The sequence below is a fragment of the Ischnura elegans genome, chromosome 2 (assembly GCF_921293095.1).
Source record: "Ischnura elegans chromosome 2, ioIscEleg1.1, whole genome shotgun sequence".
NCBI classification, from domain to species: Eukaryota; Metazoa; Arthropoda; class Insecta; order Odonata; family Coenagrionidae; genus Ischnura; species Ischnura elegans.
Genome location: NC_060247.1, coordinates 73090004 through 73107958, shown reverse-complemented (window position 1 = coordinate 73107958; position 17955 = coordinate 73090004). Strand labels below are relative to the sequence as shown.

Genomic DNA, 17955 nt, shown 5'->3' with positions numbered 1-17955 from the left:
ATTAAAATGCTATGGTGATAAATATTCATGTAATTGGAAACTTTTAGGTACAATCATTGAACGAATACCGATATTAATATTTTCGCAGCGCAACGAGGGAAGACTTTTTTGGTTAAGATAACTGAACATAAATAAATAACGGAGAAACAAACAAGTCAACTAAGTAACAGCGAATTCAAAACTATAGAACACTGAAATCGATAAGTTATCAAAAAGACAGTTACTTCCCGTGAGCCACTATCATCTTCATTGACAACATTAACGATCACTCCAATAACGTCCTAAATCACTCCAATCAAATGATCCTTATATTACGAATGTGTACCATGTTTAATCCATAAAAATCAATACTCACCTTATAAGCGGCGTTATTCAATGCTGAGGACACAGCGTTTTCTAAATGCTGGACTTGACGATCAGCAACCACGAGTTTGCGTCATGACCTCAAGTAGGAAGTTCATTATGATGACTGGAAACGGGGACACAGATACCTGAGGAAAAAAACAAGGAGTAAATTATCTGAACATACAACACGATATTACAATACGATATTTCGAGCATGATTAAAAATGAAAGTCACATCCCGCGATGGAAAAGATAAAAGTTCAAATGTCGTATTAATTATTTGCATGAAGCTATGAATACAGCAATTGAAAGAATTTCAATGAAAGCCAAAATTGGTAACTCCATCGTTACGCGGTTTGTAAATTCACCTTATTTTTAGACAATTTTAACAGAAAAGACTTAAATAACAGACAAAGAAACAAGTAAACCTAGCGACACTATAATTAACGGCGAGTTTATTTTAGTAAACCATCTAATAGCAATGACAATATTAAGAAAGGTATTAGGATTATGTCCCTCTAGATATTCCTGAAAATGGCCATCATAAACTGATAAATAGTCTGCAAATAGTCGATAGCAGACTCGGCACCGGCGCCGCGACTTAGCGTATAATTGCCGTCAAAATAGTGTAACTTGAGAATTTTTTCCACATAAATGCTGAGAGTAGTTGGCACGACCTGATATACACCGCTGGAAAGAAAGTTTATTTCCCATAATGAAATGTCCATGGAGTCGCTGAAATTATATTAGGATTCTAAAATATAATCGCAGTGACCCAATGAACATTTCATTATAATGAGACATGCATTTCCTTTCGAACGATGCATAACATGCCATACCAACCACACTCAACATTATGAAAGATCGTAAGCTTTCCCGGCGAATACTATTGATGAAATCTTCTCGGGTTTGGCACCGGGCACTCTTTAAGGCCAATGTTTCGATGAGAAACTCCCTCATCGTCATCAGGAATAAGACTGACTGAACCCTAGAAGATTTCAACCACACTTAACATTAATGTGGAACTTGTTAAAAATCTAGTGCTATACTATTTTTACAGCGAAAATAGTTGCCGTTCGCGGTGGCACACTTAGGCGTACTTTGCACTCATGGTATTGTGTACTTCTTCTCCCCTGACAGTCGCGGAACTGGCCGAGCTCACGTCCGGCGGCAACGCCCTTCTGGTCCTCCCCCAGTTCGGCGACATCCAACTCTTGGAGGGGACCCTCTCGCGATGGAGGCAGTCGGTGGTGAGCGAGGAGGCGGACGACGTGGCCATCCGCTCCGTTCCTCCGGCCGCGCTGCTCGACGTCGCCGGCGGCGTCCTCTCCTTCGCCCGGCGCCTCGTCGAGGCCCTCGGCCCCTCCAAGACCCTGGCGGACCTACCGCCGCGCAGCCTCAAGCACGGCACCGCGGGCGATTCCAACACGGAGATCCTGGCGGCGGCGGAAACGTTGCACCTCTCCGCCGAGGAGGCGACCATGGCCAGGAACCCTCTGATCCTCTCCCGCGTCACGGCCGACGGGCAGTTGGTGGAGCTGGGCGTTTACGAGTCGTCCTCCGGGCTGAGACTCTCCGATTCGTTCGAGGAGGACATGAGCAAGTGGACGAGGGGAGTGAAGCACTCCTGCAGGAATTGCAGGCGGTGCATCAACCTGGAAGGTCCCGGCCTCGGGATCTACTGGCGGGGTGAGGATTGTGGCGAAGTCCAAATGGTGCATTTTTTTGAAGATTTTTAGCTTCATTCATTCTTCGCCTAATTTTCATAGCGTAATATTGAATTTACAGTCCCCACTAGATCCCTGAAAAATACGTTTCCGTGCTCGGCCACAATCGGCCGGCTGCTAGTGAGTCACGATTCCACCTTTTTGAGGGAGAAATGGGCGAAGAGCCCGCATTTTGGCAAAATTACCGGAAACATGCGCCCTAGTTTGGCTAAGCTCAACGACGAATCGTCGAGTGGTCATACTCGCCCGGCCGCCCGATAAATCGCGTCTCACTTTTCACATCTCCTAAGAGCTCTACCACTAGTGACAAATTTGAGCAAATCAGATTTGTAAGCGGTCGGTCAAGCAGCTGCTGAGTAACCCGATTCCATTCATACGCTGAGCTTGAGCGTGGGCTCGAGGCGAGTGAGCGGCCGAGCACAGCCACACTAGGTTGAATCTGGACTCGGGAGTGTATGCATTCCACTCCAGTGCCAGCCAAGTGATATTTGTCATGTCCCCACCAATGCACCCGGCGTGGCACAGTAGACGACTTCTGGGACTAGATGAGTCTATTTTATAAGACCGGTTATTGTCTGTATTGTCTGCATGAGTTGGATGTGTACCGCAAATGTAAAGATAAAAAGAGGGGAAAGAAACCAATCAAAGCTTGCATAATCTGCCCTACATTAACACTATGTTCTATAGATACAACCGAATCATGCTTGCTACGCTGGATAAATACATGTGTGAGTTTAACCAGACGAATCGCAAATTTCGCTATATTTAAAACATATATAGCAAAAAATTGAAACAGCAGGTGATTTGATGGAAGTCACGGAAAATGAAGTAATAGATGAGAGTAAGGAAAATTCATTTAAGTCATTCTTATGTGTTTTCTGACGCAATTTTTTTCGATTAAGTGCATAAAACTTTTCAATTGAAAAAAAAACTAGATCATAGTTTATGCGCTGTATTCGAATTCATAGTCTAATATTGTTTCTTATCTTCAGAATATCAATAAATGAGCTTAGTTGGAAGCAAAACATTTTTCATGAAAGAAATTCGAACACGACTGAAAATTGTCCTCCAAAATTTTTCTGAACTTAACATAAGCTAATGCCTCCTACATTTATCGTTAACACGTAACTCATTCATGCACTCATACTACGGCGATTATAGTAATGCTGCCATCAACCTCACAAATTTTAATATCAATAGTGCTCTAGTGGAAAATGGAGAGCAGCAAGTTTCATAATGACGAAATTAGTCTTACACTTTACCTGTTTTTTATTAATAGAATTCACTGGAGAAATGAAAGGACTGCAGTGGACGTCGTCTGAAATAGTTCTTCGGTGGTGCCTTTCGCATTTCTTTTTCCACTTCCACTTTCGTCCGAGCGCCGTATCATCTTAAGGTGCCATAGGTTTCATAAACGACATGCCTAAGACCGAATATGCATGCTTACTACGATTGCCTTTTCGCAAGGATGATCGTAAGCACGATAGTAGTGGGACAAGTTATAATTGATAGTAATAATTGATTTTTTTCTTACGATGGACCTCAATTTTTAACGTTAATTAGTGTTTTGGAGTGTTGGTCTTTAATAATTAAATGCAAAATTTTGGGCTGAAATTACGTTCGGTATATTATCATTCATTCTTCAGGACTTTTCTGTAATGAATATGATTTATTTATTGTCATTATTTCCACAGGTGAGGGTTGGGTAGCCGCCGTCGTCACCTTGTCGGCCACCGGAGTGCTGTGTTCTTTGGCGGTGATAGTGTACCTGATAGTTCGCATGTTCAAGACGACCCCGCTGGAAGGAAACCCGGCGCTATCGTTCGTCATGCTCCTAGCCGTTATCCTCACATACAGCGCCGTGGTTCCCTACGCGGTCAACGCCCCAAGGCCCATCCCCTTCTCGGAGGGCTGGGACGGCGACGAGGAGGACGCGGCTACGGTGGCCGCCGTGGTCTGCACCATGCGACTCCTCTGCCCTTCCATGGCATATGCTCTGCTCTTTTCCACTATGCTCTCTAGGTGCATAATGCTGGCCTCCTCCGACTCGGAAGGCTTCCTCAGCCACGTCAGCGGTCCACTGCAGACAGCGCTGCTCTTCTTCATGGCGGCCGTCCAGGTGGGGCTGACGGTGGAGTTCTGGCTGCTGGTTCTGGTGGGCAACAGCGCTGCCGCTCTGGCGTCCGCGTCCGAGCCCTGCGCCCCCACGCCTTCCGGTCGCAACAAGCTGTTCTTCTACCTCGTCCCGCTCATGTCGTACGACGCCCTCCTCCTCCTGATCCTCACCGTGGTCAGCCCGTTCGCGGCCAAGTCCAGGAGGAACTACCGGGAGGGCGCCCTGCTGGCGGTGGCCAGCGCGAGCAGCCTGATCGTGTGGCTGGGGTGGGGCGCGGCCTTCGTGGCGGCCCCTACCGAATGGAGGGATGCGTCGGTGGCCGGGGGTCTGGTGGCGACCGCCTCTGCGGTCCTCCTCGGTCTCTTCATCCCGCGGACCTACCTCATGACTTCGGCGGCGGCGAGGGACCGGATGGCGTCGGCCCTGCCTCCACTCGCGGCGGCCGGCGGGATATCCGGGACCAGCATCCTCGACCTCAACTACCGGGCGTCGAACCAGGCCCTCTACGACTCCGTGGGGCAGGGCCTCCACAGAAGCCAAGAAATACTCCGCTCCCCCATGGTGAGACACGGACGAGGCGTTTAGGCCCCGGGCAGAGTAAAATCAAATGCTCCAGGGTCGATTCCCTCTCACCCTCCCCGTAGCAATTCCTTGGTTGAATTCATGACTTGATTTCATTTTTTATGAAGCAAACACCTTTTCCCCAGAGTGTAGAAAGATGTTAACATTTTTAATTTTTAATTTTGCCCTGATGCAACATTAACTGTAGATTTGTTAGCACAAATTTTTCGAGAAAAAATGTGTTAATGGTAATCGTAATTCATGACAATGAATTCCGTATTACAATATTTTAAAAAAATTAATTTTGTTACTCCCTTCAGTTACTGGAGAGGATAGACGATGTAATGTCCATCTTCATTCATGGAACTGTAAATATGATTTTTTTGTAAATTAGCTTTTTTCGTAGTCTTCGCGTCCATTGCTTGACATTTTGACATTTCAGTAGGTGTCTCATTATTGCTCCTGAAGAGCTGTAGCCTCCTTCATGTCATTAATACTTTCAATGCACCTTCCAGCAAAGTTCCCCTTCACCATAACCTATGCATGGAATGCCAATTCAGAATGTGGACATCAATGGTTGTGCTACCTGTTACCCATAGACCTCACTCCCGCTCATCTTCAGTGTCACTATCAGTAACGTTCCTAGCGAGTTTTGTGATATGTAACTCTCTAAGTGTATGAAGTAATCCCTCACACATTTGATACCTTCAGTTTAGCACGACAGCACCAGTTGAGAAAATTTAAAAAAAAAACTAAACCCTATATGTTGACCCATTCCTGCACGGTATATAACCAGAGAAAAAGCACGAGCTCGATGTATGAAATAAACAAATGACGAACGGTGAGCGTTCGAAATTTAACTATTTACACGTCGAAGCCCTCTCCAGTGGTCCCCCCTTCGATCCCTGAACAGCTGAACAGCGGCCTCGGGGCTGGAAGCAGTACTACGGCCCTGGTTCGAGCCACGTCCGCCAACGCAGTGGGCCAGAGCAACCCGAGTTACTACGCCACCGAGAGGCCGGACACGCCGGTGAGCATACGAGGGCCGGCGGCCAGGGGCGGCACCAACCCCATCCCGGAAGGCAGCGGAGAGGCGAGCCTGGAGGATAGCCCGATAGGAGGTCGCCTCATGAGGATCGACTCCATAGACAGCGAAACGTACGAGAGGTATGGCGCAAAACCGTCGCCGCACAAGGTCACCCGATTCTGAGGTAAAAACACTTGACGTGCGACGGAATGTTCTGTACACTCCTGAAGTTGTTTTATTAAAGGTATATTTCTTATTACGCTATAACATTAAAAAATCTAACACGAATGTCAACGACTCGGCCGGAGACTTAAACGACTGAGTTCAGATGGATTATCTACATTTTTCACGGGGAAGGATTATGAATTCTATACCTGAGGCTGATGTTCTAGCCCAAGACCTTGAATCTGAATGGTAACAGTTCAGATGATACTAGCCATTAAGTATCTAAAAGAGAATCATTAGTATAACCGAATAAGAGCTCATTGATCTCCTGTGTATCCGTGAATGTTAAATACTAATTGGCATAAGTATGTTACCTTAACATCACCATCATTGTAGGTCATAAGAAAAATATGGATGTAAAACATTTAAACTGAATTTCATGCCAGAGAGGGATACCCATTATCAGTAAAAGTGGATAGGTATTTGAAAAAGTCAAAAAATTTTATTTAATGGATTTTTCCAGAAAAAGGAAAGCAATAAATAATTCTGAACGGACATTGTATCCGTTTCCTCCAAACTGGGGCGTAAATCTCACTTATAAAAATTCTTTTACCAAGCAAAGAGCTTATAAAAAGTTATGGAGACGAGTGCAACATGTGTTTTAGTGAGTGTTGAGTGAGATACATGATTATCTATGACTGATATGTGTGAGTGAACTATGAGACAAGAGGACATAAACTAAACTCAAACATTAGCAAACCAGAACTAAGAATTACACCAATACGTTTCATCGGACATTCCAGCATTTCATTGAGTAGTTCCTCATCCTGTAAATATTTAATTATCATCCCACGAAAAATTGCCCGCAGTCAGCTTTCAAAATAAAGAATAGTATTTCATTACAAATCAACTGCAGTCGCGGTCTTCATCGACAACACATTTATTTTAATGTGACTGCATCTAAAGATTATCAGCTTATTTGGGTGAAGTTTTCAACTGATGAACATGTATTTTCAACCAAATCATATTATATCCAAATGCCTCCGATGGTAACCATGGTTACGTCAGCAGTCGGAAACAAAATGACAATCGTCAATCGACGAGTTTCTTCCCCCCGAGCTTATTGCTGAGTGATGAGAAAACATTTTTTTACAAAACTATGGATGACTGAAAACATGTGATACATTTAAAGACTAATTTTGAAGTGAACTCCATCACTCGGCTCACTTTCGAGAATAAAAACTTAAATAGGATATAGAGCGTAAAATTTTATCAGAGGAAGAAACTTTTCCTTGGACCACTGAGCAATGACGAAAAACTTTAAGTCTTACATCTGGAAATTTTAAAGATCAGATGTTTGAACCTAAGAATAATAATTTTTTACATGCTGATTCGTCTATCGTTAAAAAGAAATCTGGATTCATTCGACAACGTTAACTGTTATAAAATACTTTAAATAATTTTTAATAACTCTGTTTTTGAGTACTATCACGTAAAGCCAATCCAATTAAAATTGGTCAGAGATGGACAGTAAGAACCTAAGTTTAAATGCCTATTTGAAAATAGGTTTCTAACGTAAATATTTGGATTTACACATTCCATCCTAATCATTTGTGAGAGATTTCTAGTCAAAGCATTCCCTCATTTCCACCATTTAATCATACATCCTTAAAAGTATTACAATTGATCATATTTTTATTTTAAAAGCCAAATAAAGTCAAATATAGTTTTTTCAGAATCTGGCAGCCAAAAAAGGTGAAATGAGCTCATAGCATTTTACAAGGACTGCGGGGAGGCTCATAGCTCTTGAAGAAAATGAAAATTTTGTATGATCATGTTTGGCAAATAAATATATCTGTTTTGGCGATGGCATTCTTTATTGATATATGTGAGCATACCACCATCTGTTTTTTAGGTCATTCTTTTCCTTGACATCGCCAGTAACAATGCATTGTTTTCTAATCTACCATTCTACTCTACCAGTCACCTTAGGCGCATCTTCAGGTAAGTGGACGTTCCTAGTTGCATACTCCATGCAATTATTCTTACACGGTAAACCTATATGATGAGATACATAACCCTTTGCTTCTCAGGTAACCTAAAAGTGTTGATTTTGTGTCTACCTTATATCTTACATTTGCCGAAAAAAACTACACTTCATATAATCCTTTCCTTTACCTATTTCCTAATAAAGAACCACGTCTTACAGCAGCTGAGCAAGAAAAAAATAGGAAATTACATTGAATTATGACATTCTTATCGAGTTATCAGACGTATTACATTAAGCTAATCGGAGCTAGGCGCAAATCTCCCACTTAGGGTTGGTGGTTGGAATTTACCACCACTAGCCAATATTTCCACTTCATTAAGATAAAAACTATGCTTCTTGCTGAAACCAAAAATATTCAAATCAACTTTATGCTTATTCATTCACAATTTGTGAAGTTGTAATTAAATTTTATCGCATTCGATTCGATACTTACTATTATGATCCAACTCAAGTACAACTTGAAAATTTCACTCACGCATTGTTAAGTAATATCCATTAGGTTAAAGGGTAGTATTTGATTGGAGTCAAAACCGGTACAAGAGCAAACTCTAAGATCGATTGTCTTTGATTTGATAAATATCTTACTAGCGAGTTTACAGTCACAGGAATATAGTTTATGAAGCCCAGATACATCACCTGATGCCTCAAGATACCTCGTAATCATAGTCTCGGGTAAGAAGAACAAAACTGGAGGGCAACTGAAATGAGTGTTTAGCAATGAGGCGATAATTTTAACACAGTGTTGTTAATCTATAAACTACTTAAAAGGAGGGGTGAGAAAGGGACCCAAAAATGTGATTCTCTATCCAGCAGTAGATTTTCAGGAAACCGGATCGTTATTTCAGGTACGTAAAACGTTTTCCATCTAATACGACCTCAATATTTTGAGTCACAGTGGAAAATGGAATAGATACCGATTCCATTAACTGGTACTGAAAAAAGATAAATCGTAATACAGAAATGCAGTAGTCATGAAAAAATATAGTATATACGGGTGAATCCCTTCTATAAGGGTTTTTCCGCGACATGCATACCCAATCTTATGGCATAAGTGAAACATCGTAAATACAAAAAAAATCAAGCTTTTTTAGGAAAAATCATTTAGATTTTTCCTAAAAAAGTTTTGCCCCAGAATTGATCCTTAATCCAATCCGATATGAAACTCTTGTAACGTTTAAATTAATTTCACTTCGTTTTCACGTTACTTTCAAACATTTTATTTCACTTTAAATAATACATACTCGGGAGCAAGGGAACACCCGTCCGCCATAACTATCACAATCCGAGTCCTCTCTTTTACTCCTCCTCTTGCGCCGTCAACAATCCCAACAATTACCTCACTCCACCTCTGCTGCTTATTATTGCTTTTATTTCGTCACACCAACAACCAAAACAAACCACTCAAAATTAGGTGTTACATTTGCCCCATTGGAAAAGAAAATGGAATGACATGCAATTTTCTTTTTCAAAGCCTTCAAAAACAAAGTATTATGGGTTACGGGCGTGGCCCCAACGCCTTCAGTTTTGAACTTCCCCCTTTCCATCACACAAACACAGTTCACTCCACTTCACATACCGGCATTTCATTATTCCATCTGTCACACTTCTCTTACTTATCACTTTCCTTCTCCGTTCACTTTACTCATTCATTCATCACTGTCATCATTCATTCCAAGCATATAAATACCAACCATGCACTTAATAAACAATCAACAAACACTCCTGCAATCACCCATATCAAATTATTACACATGTATTTACCCTCACTTTTCTCCTGTCACATCACCCTTCCACCGTCTCTCCAGGGTGTAACCACTCTCGCCACCTATCTAATTGCCCCATTTTAAATTTTACTCTCCTCCTTTTCTCCTTCCTCCTTCTTCTCTCCACCCGACCTTCGTCCCTTCTTACGTTACCTTCACGTATCCTAAATATTCTCGCGATCCTCTCAGAGTCACCTTCTCCCGCCGATCCAAGCTCGGTTATGTGACTGCTTCCTTCCGCCATCATGGAATTGACAAGGTGCTGTCGCTCCGGTTGGCGCGCCTCCGCTACATTGTTTAGTGCAGGCCGCTGATCAGCTGATCTCTCGCCCGGCCGGTGAAAGTATCCATCGCCGATAAAGTCATTGTCTCGTCGTCCCTCTCTCTGCTGGCTCGACGCCTGCCACTCCTGCTGCTGCGACTTCCTCGAGTCCCATCCGTGCTGCTGGTTGTGCTGGAACGTGCCTCCCGACGTCCTCCACGCACTCTCCTCACGGGGTCCCAATGTATTCCTCCCATCAAACGTCGGTACCTTCAACTGTACCGCGGATGTCATTGTGACGCTGGGTCTCGTGTCTTTCTCACGCACGATGTGTTGGACTGCTTCCTCATCTAGCCCAGCTGCCTTTGTGGTGGATTCTTGTCCTATCTCGTCCGCCATCTTCCCGGGCACTTCCTCCGCTTGTTTTTCCTTTCTCCCCTCACATTCTCGCCGAAACGCCGCTAGCCCTTCGTTGATGCTTTTCATTGTCTCCTCCAACTTTTTGTCTCTTTCTTCTTGTTTGCTTTCTCGCCTCTCCAGTTCGTCTTTCCATTTTCTATCTCGACTCTCCCGTTCTTCTTATCATTTTCTATCTCGACTCTCCCGTTCTTCTTCCCATTTTCTATTTCGACTCTTCTGTTCTTCTAGCATCTGTCTAAGTAGCACCCGTAGGTCATTGTATCCTTGGTCCTGCGTCTCCATCTCAAACTCATGTGTCTCTATATCTACCCCTTCTTTTATCAAAAGCGGTTTTAAACGCTCCTGCAGCTCAAATTTCGCCCCTTGGGTCGTCGATCCCCGATTCCTCAACAAACTTTGTAAATCCACCTTTTTCAGTTCGTAAATTTTTTTCACTCCCGCCATCTTGAATTCCCGCTCTCTACGACGCGACTCGTTCCTCAGGCGTTCCGTGGTCTCGATCCTTTCGAGAAATCGTGCCCTACAAGTTGCGGCGCCAAAATGTAACGTTTAAATTAATTTCACTTCGTTTTCACGTTACTTTCAAACATTTTATTTCACTTTAAATAATACATACTCGGGAGCAAGGGAACACCCGTCCGCCATAACTATCACAATCCGAGTCCTCTCTTTTACTCCTCCTCTTGCGCCGTCAACAATCCCAACAATTACCTCACTCCACCTCTGCTGCTTATTATTGCTTTTATTTCGTCACACCAACAACCAAAACAAACCACTCAAAATTAGGTGTTACACTCTGATAATTTATTATAATCAATCAAATATTTACAAGAAATTTCTCCCGCCATCAGATTGTACATTTTATCAGGTACTACCAGTTGCATACATATCTTCGCTTTTAATTCGCAATTAAAATCTCCACAAAATTAGCTGAGGCATACGGCTTGTAAATTATACCTTGACTAAAATCCTTTAAGTGTAATATTCTATATACAAATTCTGTTCCGTTTGTACCTCAATTTGCTTTTCAGAGTGGATAAATCACCTTTAATCAATTTAGGAATACATCAATTCTTGGCGTACGGTTTTGAACTCTTTCATTCGGTAAGTAAAAAGTTCAGGTAAAAAATAGTAGAAGTAAATATATCAAGGAATGCTTCACTCCACGCATTAATCTCTTTAAAATTTTCGTGGGCATTCAAGATGGTCCTTATATGGCATATTTAAATATATGGAAAAATAATATGAGTACATCATTCGTGTATTAATGTAAATACGATTATTGGAATGGCACTTATTCATAAGTGCTCCCAATTTAAGTCATTGCAAAAACAGAAGCTACTAACTGGCCATAAGAGCAAGATTACACAACAGGTTTTTTTTGGTACTCCACATTTATAGAGGGTGTTAATTAAGGAGGGTTAGTCCCACAAAAAAGCGAAGTGAACTCTTAAACTGTGGGTTTATTTTTTTTAGAAAATTTCCGGCCTACAAGACTTATAATGGAAACTTGAAGCGATGTGTCTTAAACGACGATGGCACGTGTTCCTTTCGAAAATACTCAACGGCGTCCTAAGGTCTGCGAGAAAATTTGAAAGCTAACACGTATCCCATTTATGCACGCGCGAGAACCCACTACTTCTTCCGTAAATTTATCATAAAGAGTGTGCCACACCATTTCGTTCCCCACTCCGATCGCTTTTACGTACGCTGTAAAAAATATATATAAAACGAGTTTATGGCACCTTGGCCCTGTGATGGAGGGCGCCATAAATAAGACGGTCGCTCATCATCCCAGGACGCTGTCTTCCGTGGCTGCACGAACGCACCCCCTAGCGGCTCTTTTTGTAAACGCCCTTATCGTCCGCTAGCCATACTTTTTCTCCCTCAAGGGGTAGGGATCCGGAAAATGTCACATGAGCGGTTCTTGAGCTTCAAACAGGTGGCTCTCGAAAAGAACCGATAATCGAAACAAAATAATACGCTTTGGTACTTAATCCCAGGAATCTGGGGGTTTCAGCTGTGAAATAGGGATAATCTTTGGTACTTCATGAATTCTTGGCTGATAAACACGAATCTTATAAAAGTAACTGAGGAAGGTGAGCAGTGGCGTAACTAGGAATATGCTTTGGGGGGTGGGGGGATGGTCTGGGGCTGGAAATTTCTTTTTTTAATGACATGCCTGAATAAACATTTTATTACATCATTTTGGTACTAAAATTTAAATGAAACCATAAGCAGTTATTATATTTCAAAACTAGGCAATATTTTCAAATATTTTTTTTATTTCTCTGATGCTTTTGAGAGGGATCTAACCCCTCACCCCCACCCCACAGTTACGTCACTGAAGGTGAGGTTTAGCGGAATGACACCCTGATTTATTGAAAAAGAGGAAAAGGTGGAAAATTGCCATCTCTCCTTGTCATTCAATAAAAGAAACTGATTTTCACAAGAAACTTTCTGACTGGGGAGCGAATATTTTTTTCCTTGAAAACACCTAAAAATATCGATTTATTCGCCGTTTTTAATCACTTTAAGTATTAGGACAGATAATGAAAATTTGAAACCGTCATGAAATATACTGCGAAATCGATTCCATTGATGCTATTGTAAAAATAATGATTTTTAAACTAAATTAGGTTTTAAGAAATTAGTCTTCAAATTCCTTGCCGTACGTTTTTTGCCACCCTACCGCCGGTATGTCATAAAGGCAATGTAACTGTTGAGTGAGACATTTAATATCTGAAGACGTGCCGAATGATTTTATGAAAATGTCATCAAAATACAGGTCCTTTTCAATCCATTAAATGCTATCTTATTGTCATAACAATATATTTCTTTGAGCAAATCACATCGCCTATACACGCATGAAAGCGATAAAGAGTTACTTGGAGCAGAAAACCAAAATGTAAAAACGCCATTAAAAAATCTGATATTATGATTGAGAGAGTGTGAAAATATTTGAGCGACGATTGCACACATTTTGTTGTTGTCTCTTAACGTAATGGGCCTTTGGGGTCCACATTTTGATTTGGGTAAGTATAAAATGGAATGTTGGCATGGTAAGTCCTTAATTTTCTCCCTAATATAACCCATTACATTATTAATTTATACTCCTAAGGTCAACGAGCATTTATGATATTCATGCACGCTTATGCAGGTATTTTTGTTTCCTCCAGGCGTGCTCAGTAGAGTTATAAACATGAATTACACGACCGTATTGAACCTCCACCTCTGAAAAAAATTGTATCACTTCAAAAGACCAATGGGAGAGCATACTTACTTCATTCACGGTACCACGGTATTTATACTTGGGAAATAAAACGGGGCAGACAACAATTTTGTTTTGAACCCTTTCTAATACTTGATAAGCAATCGTTTTTCCATGAAAATTTGCATTTTAGAATCTACACGATACTCTATATGAAAATGATCCATACGAAAAACTTAATTTCTCAGCTTTACACATCGAATGTGCAATTCCCTAAAAATTTTACGTTTCTATAAATCGTAATGCAGCGATAGAATTAATTTTATCACCACTACTTACAGTTTATCTAAGTACTTTCTTTCTTTATTTTTCCTCAAAATCTTTTGACGCACAAAAATTATGAAACCTCCGTGTTCTTTCTTCTTAGTCAAAATCAACAACAACCCATTATTGTTTATTCTATGGCAACTTTTATACTCAAATTTATTGAGGGTTTTCTATTTTATTTTTTACATACGTACATACGTCATATTAGATCATGAAATTTGATGAAATGTGACTAAAAAATTATATCTTCGACAACACGATGAAACGCTTGTGTTTTCGATTTCTTGGGAGTCTTCAGCCAAGCGCGTAGTCTGAGTCCACATCATAAAAACATCTATCCGACAAATTATCTAGTGTATTTGAGCAAAAACCACTATCACGGACTAGTCAGTAAACACTTCATGAAAACACCCATTAAGACGATGCTTCTAAAAGGCCGGGAAAAGAGGATAGTAAAACTAAGTACCTAGTAGAGAAAAGCACTGGAAGCAATAGTGAAGTCGTACTAAAGAAAGATAAAACCGAACGGACAAAAAATCAACAGCGATGCGGTCCTGCGACAAGTTGAACGTATATTTTTACCAGGAAATTCGAGTGTAAACCATACATTTTGCGACACCTGATGAGATCCAAAATGGAATTCATTATACTATGAGCTCTTTCGCGAAAGACAGAAATTTCATTTTATTTTATCTTTCCATTTATGATTTTAATGCCTTTTATTTTTATTTCATTTTATCTAGTTGAGAAGTGACTTCATAGTAAAGACAAAATAACATTTAAAACAATCACAAAAATCAAGTTGGATAGGTATAAAATGAAGATTGATGAAAAAATAATCATGATATATGTTTTGATATACATTTTGTATGTATGATTATAAATGCTTTGCGACTTTACTTTGATTTGGGCCCTAGCTTTCGTATCTAAATAAATATACAGTATAGCCTATACACAACGAACCACCTTGAGCAAAATATTAGGGAAACCTCCCTATTTCGAAGTCATCGACCCGTTCCCGGACCCTGCATGCAATGGGCAATGCACGCAAAAACAACTTCCCGTAACGAACCTCTCTAATTACGAAAACTCAATTCCACGAAGTCTGCGCTTTGGCCCAAAACATAAAAAGTCCCCTCTAGAGTGCATTATTGAGAAAAAAAGTCAAAGTTTGCATTTACAGGTAAAATTATCCTTCGATATTTACGAAGGAAGCAGGAGGAAGAACAGCAGAGGAGGGTAACGCGTCTTAGCCGTTCCGCTCCGAGCTTCGCAGGGGTCCACATCCAAGACATATAAAGCGGAGAGCATGTCGGAAACTTGACGGTCGCTCGGTGAGGACTATAGTTAACTCCGATGGTTCTCACCATAAGAAACGTGCAAGGGAAAGCAAAAACTCCATTTCGCCCGTCTCCATGCATTGCTCCGCTCCGACATTTGTGCCGCCACGAGCTTGGCAATTTAGCTCTCGGAACTGCCGAAGCGGTTCACTAATGGAAATGGTTCGACAGAAAATCCGCGGAGCTGATCTGCTAAATTAAATTTCGATAATATCCCATCAATCATCTCATATGAAGGACCAGCTTGTCTTTCTTCAGTCCTTACACTACTGTGTGCATTAGTATTAATTAAATTTCAGTATTGAAGTTTATTTACCATGGCAAGTTGATTGAAAGGTAGTGTCTGAGCATAAAATCGCGGTTGGTCCTGTTCCCTATTTCGCTTACATTTTGACTTAACGATCTTAATAGATTACCTTTCTTTATTGGGTTACACTTGCAGAGGTGCAGGTGGTCAGGATGGAGCTCAAATTCCCCTTTAATAAATCGTGTCATATTACTTTCTGTATTGGTTTACATTCGCAGAGGCTTTGATGGATTGAATTGAACCAAATTTCCTCTTAAAAATACGTATCAGATTACTTTTTCGTATTGGGTTTCATTCGCGGGACCCCGCGGGTCGAGAATGATTTCATATTACCTTCCAGGATCGGATTTCATTTTGGGATAGGAAGTGGACAATTGTCGTACGACTTATTGTTAGGAGGGAACAGTTCGTGCGCTAATTGTAAGTAATATTTCTTGCTGCCTCTATGCGTAACTCAAGTCTCCATTCCAAATTGTTAGCTGGCATTGTTACCGGTACAACTAGAGTTTTAGGAACAGCGAAATTCAGACAGAGGTCTTTCTAGTGTCGTAAAAGACGCGAAAAGGTGTGGGATCATGTTCTTTTACGTTAATTTATTGTCTTAATTGCTGACGTATACCATATGTAACTCATGTGATAGTGCTTTTCTTACCAACTATCCCAGTTAGTATTAGCCAGAAATCAGTGCACGTTATAAATGAGAGACGTTTTGCAAAGGGCTCAAAACGGGTAAACCTTGATTAAAATTTTCTTCTGGTATGAGGAGGCAATTACAGAGCGACAAGGCGTGAAATCAAATAATACCTAGCGTACTGGAGGATGGTACTGTTTTGGTACACAAGGAAGGGTGTGCCAACAGAATACCAATCGAGTCAAGCTTCTATGAACGCATCATGAATGCATTATCATCTGAGATTGTAACCTCAATACATTGCCTAATTCCAAGTTCTTACTCATGGTAACTAATTAGCCTAACCTAACATCCATAGGCGGATTTAGATAGAGGGTACAGGGGGAAGGCACCCCTAGACATTAAAAAAATAGACAAGATTTTTAATGCCTACGGTTGTCATCCTGGATAATAATGTCACCCTGCAGTAACATCCATCGTCGTATATCAATATCAAGTACCTACACACATGGGACGAGCATAAATATATACCAGTATTTCAATGGGATTCCAACAATGTGTATTATTTCTGAGGTACCTTTAAAAGACATTGTGCTCTTTCATGCAAAATTACTGCATAGCACTGTAAATTGATATCGGATTAAATCTTCAAGAATATCGATTAGATACTAAGGAAAATTGTGGAGCACATAAAATAAACGTAATCCGCAGGGTTTAATTTTGGAGTTCCTTTAATTCCAGACCGGAACTAAAGTAAGCGGCGAGGTATGACGCAGATTGGACGAGAAAAACAATAATTTCAATTAGAAATACGCAGATTGAAAGTCACTTGGTAATAGACACAGTATTTAATAGTAGTAATATAAATTGTTTATCATCACTCTAGGAAAAGTTTTAATGGTGAATGAATCAAAAATGAGAAATTTGCTCGTCTTGGACCGTGAAGCACACGGAACACTTGGTTGCCTCTGTGAACACGCAACCTCCATATCACCTACAAACAGCGAAACCCCCTATTGCTCATTCATGATTTTTCCGTTCCCAAAGAGTTCGTTATACGGAGGTTTGACTTTTTATTGAACACTTTAACCGCAAACGTCTTAATATGTTAAAACCACGACCGATTTCAACACTTTCGTGTCAATATGAACAAGAAATTCAACTTTTTTCTTCCACGCATTAATTGATGCGCCGCAGGCGCGTTCTCGCGGTCCCGGTGAACCAGTTCACCCTAACCAGCCAGTTGACGTAAGATTGGTTTTATGCGCAATTGTTTATGTTGTGGGGGTAGTGTTCTATTTGTGTTAGCAGAAACTTATAACTAATAAATGAGTAAATTAGCAATAGCATTTTTTTTAATTTGATACATTGACATATATTCGGGTACATATATAAATAGGCTTGGGTTACATTGAAATATGTGTTTAATTTACAATTTTATTATAATATTAATTATATATATGTATTTTTCCTCTTTTTCATTATTCATTTCTATGAATAATATAAATTTTTTATCATATTTTTTTTTATTTTTATGTTTATGTATATATTTTTTGATTGATATTATTTATATTTTTCGACATAATTTTTTAATGTCATTATTTCTTATAAATGAAGGGATTCAAGAGCATTTAGGACGAAATTTCCGCAGTCGTGACGATTGACATGACATTTTACCCATAAGAGAAAGGGAGGTTGAAGAG

General features: G+C 40.6%; 1 protein-coding gene across 3 annotated transcripts in view; it reads left to right on the top strand.

Annotated features, from left to right (window-relative positions):
- Nucleotides 1–7806, top strand: part of LOC124153964 — a 141908-nt gene extending 134102 nt beyond the window's left edge. For all 3 annotated transcript variants that reach the window (XM_046527398.1, XM_046527397.1, XM_046527399.1), the window contains exons 7-9: nucleotides 1486–2034; nucleotides 3767–4749; nucleotides 5663–7806. In XM_046527398.1, the coding sequence (XP_046383354.1) occupies nucleotides 1486–2034; nucleotides 3767–4749; nucleotides 5663–5959 (1829 nt within the window). In that variant the 3' untranslated portion in view covers nucleotides 5960–7806. The remainder of the gene's footprint in view (nucleotides 1–1485; nucleotides 2035–3766; nucleotides 4750–5662) is intronic.
- The last annotated feature ends 10149 nt before the right edge of the window (nucleotides 7807–17955 follow it).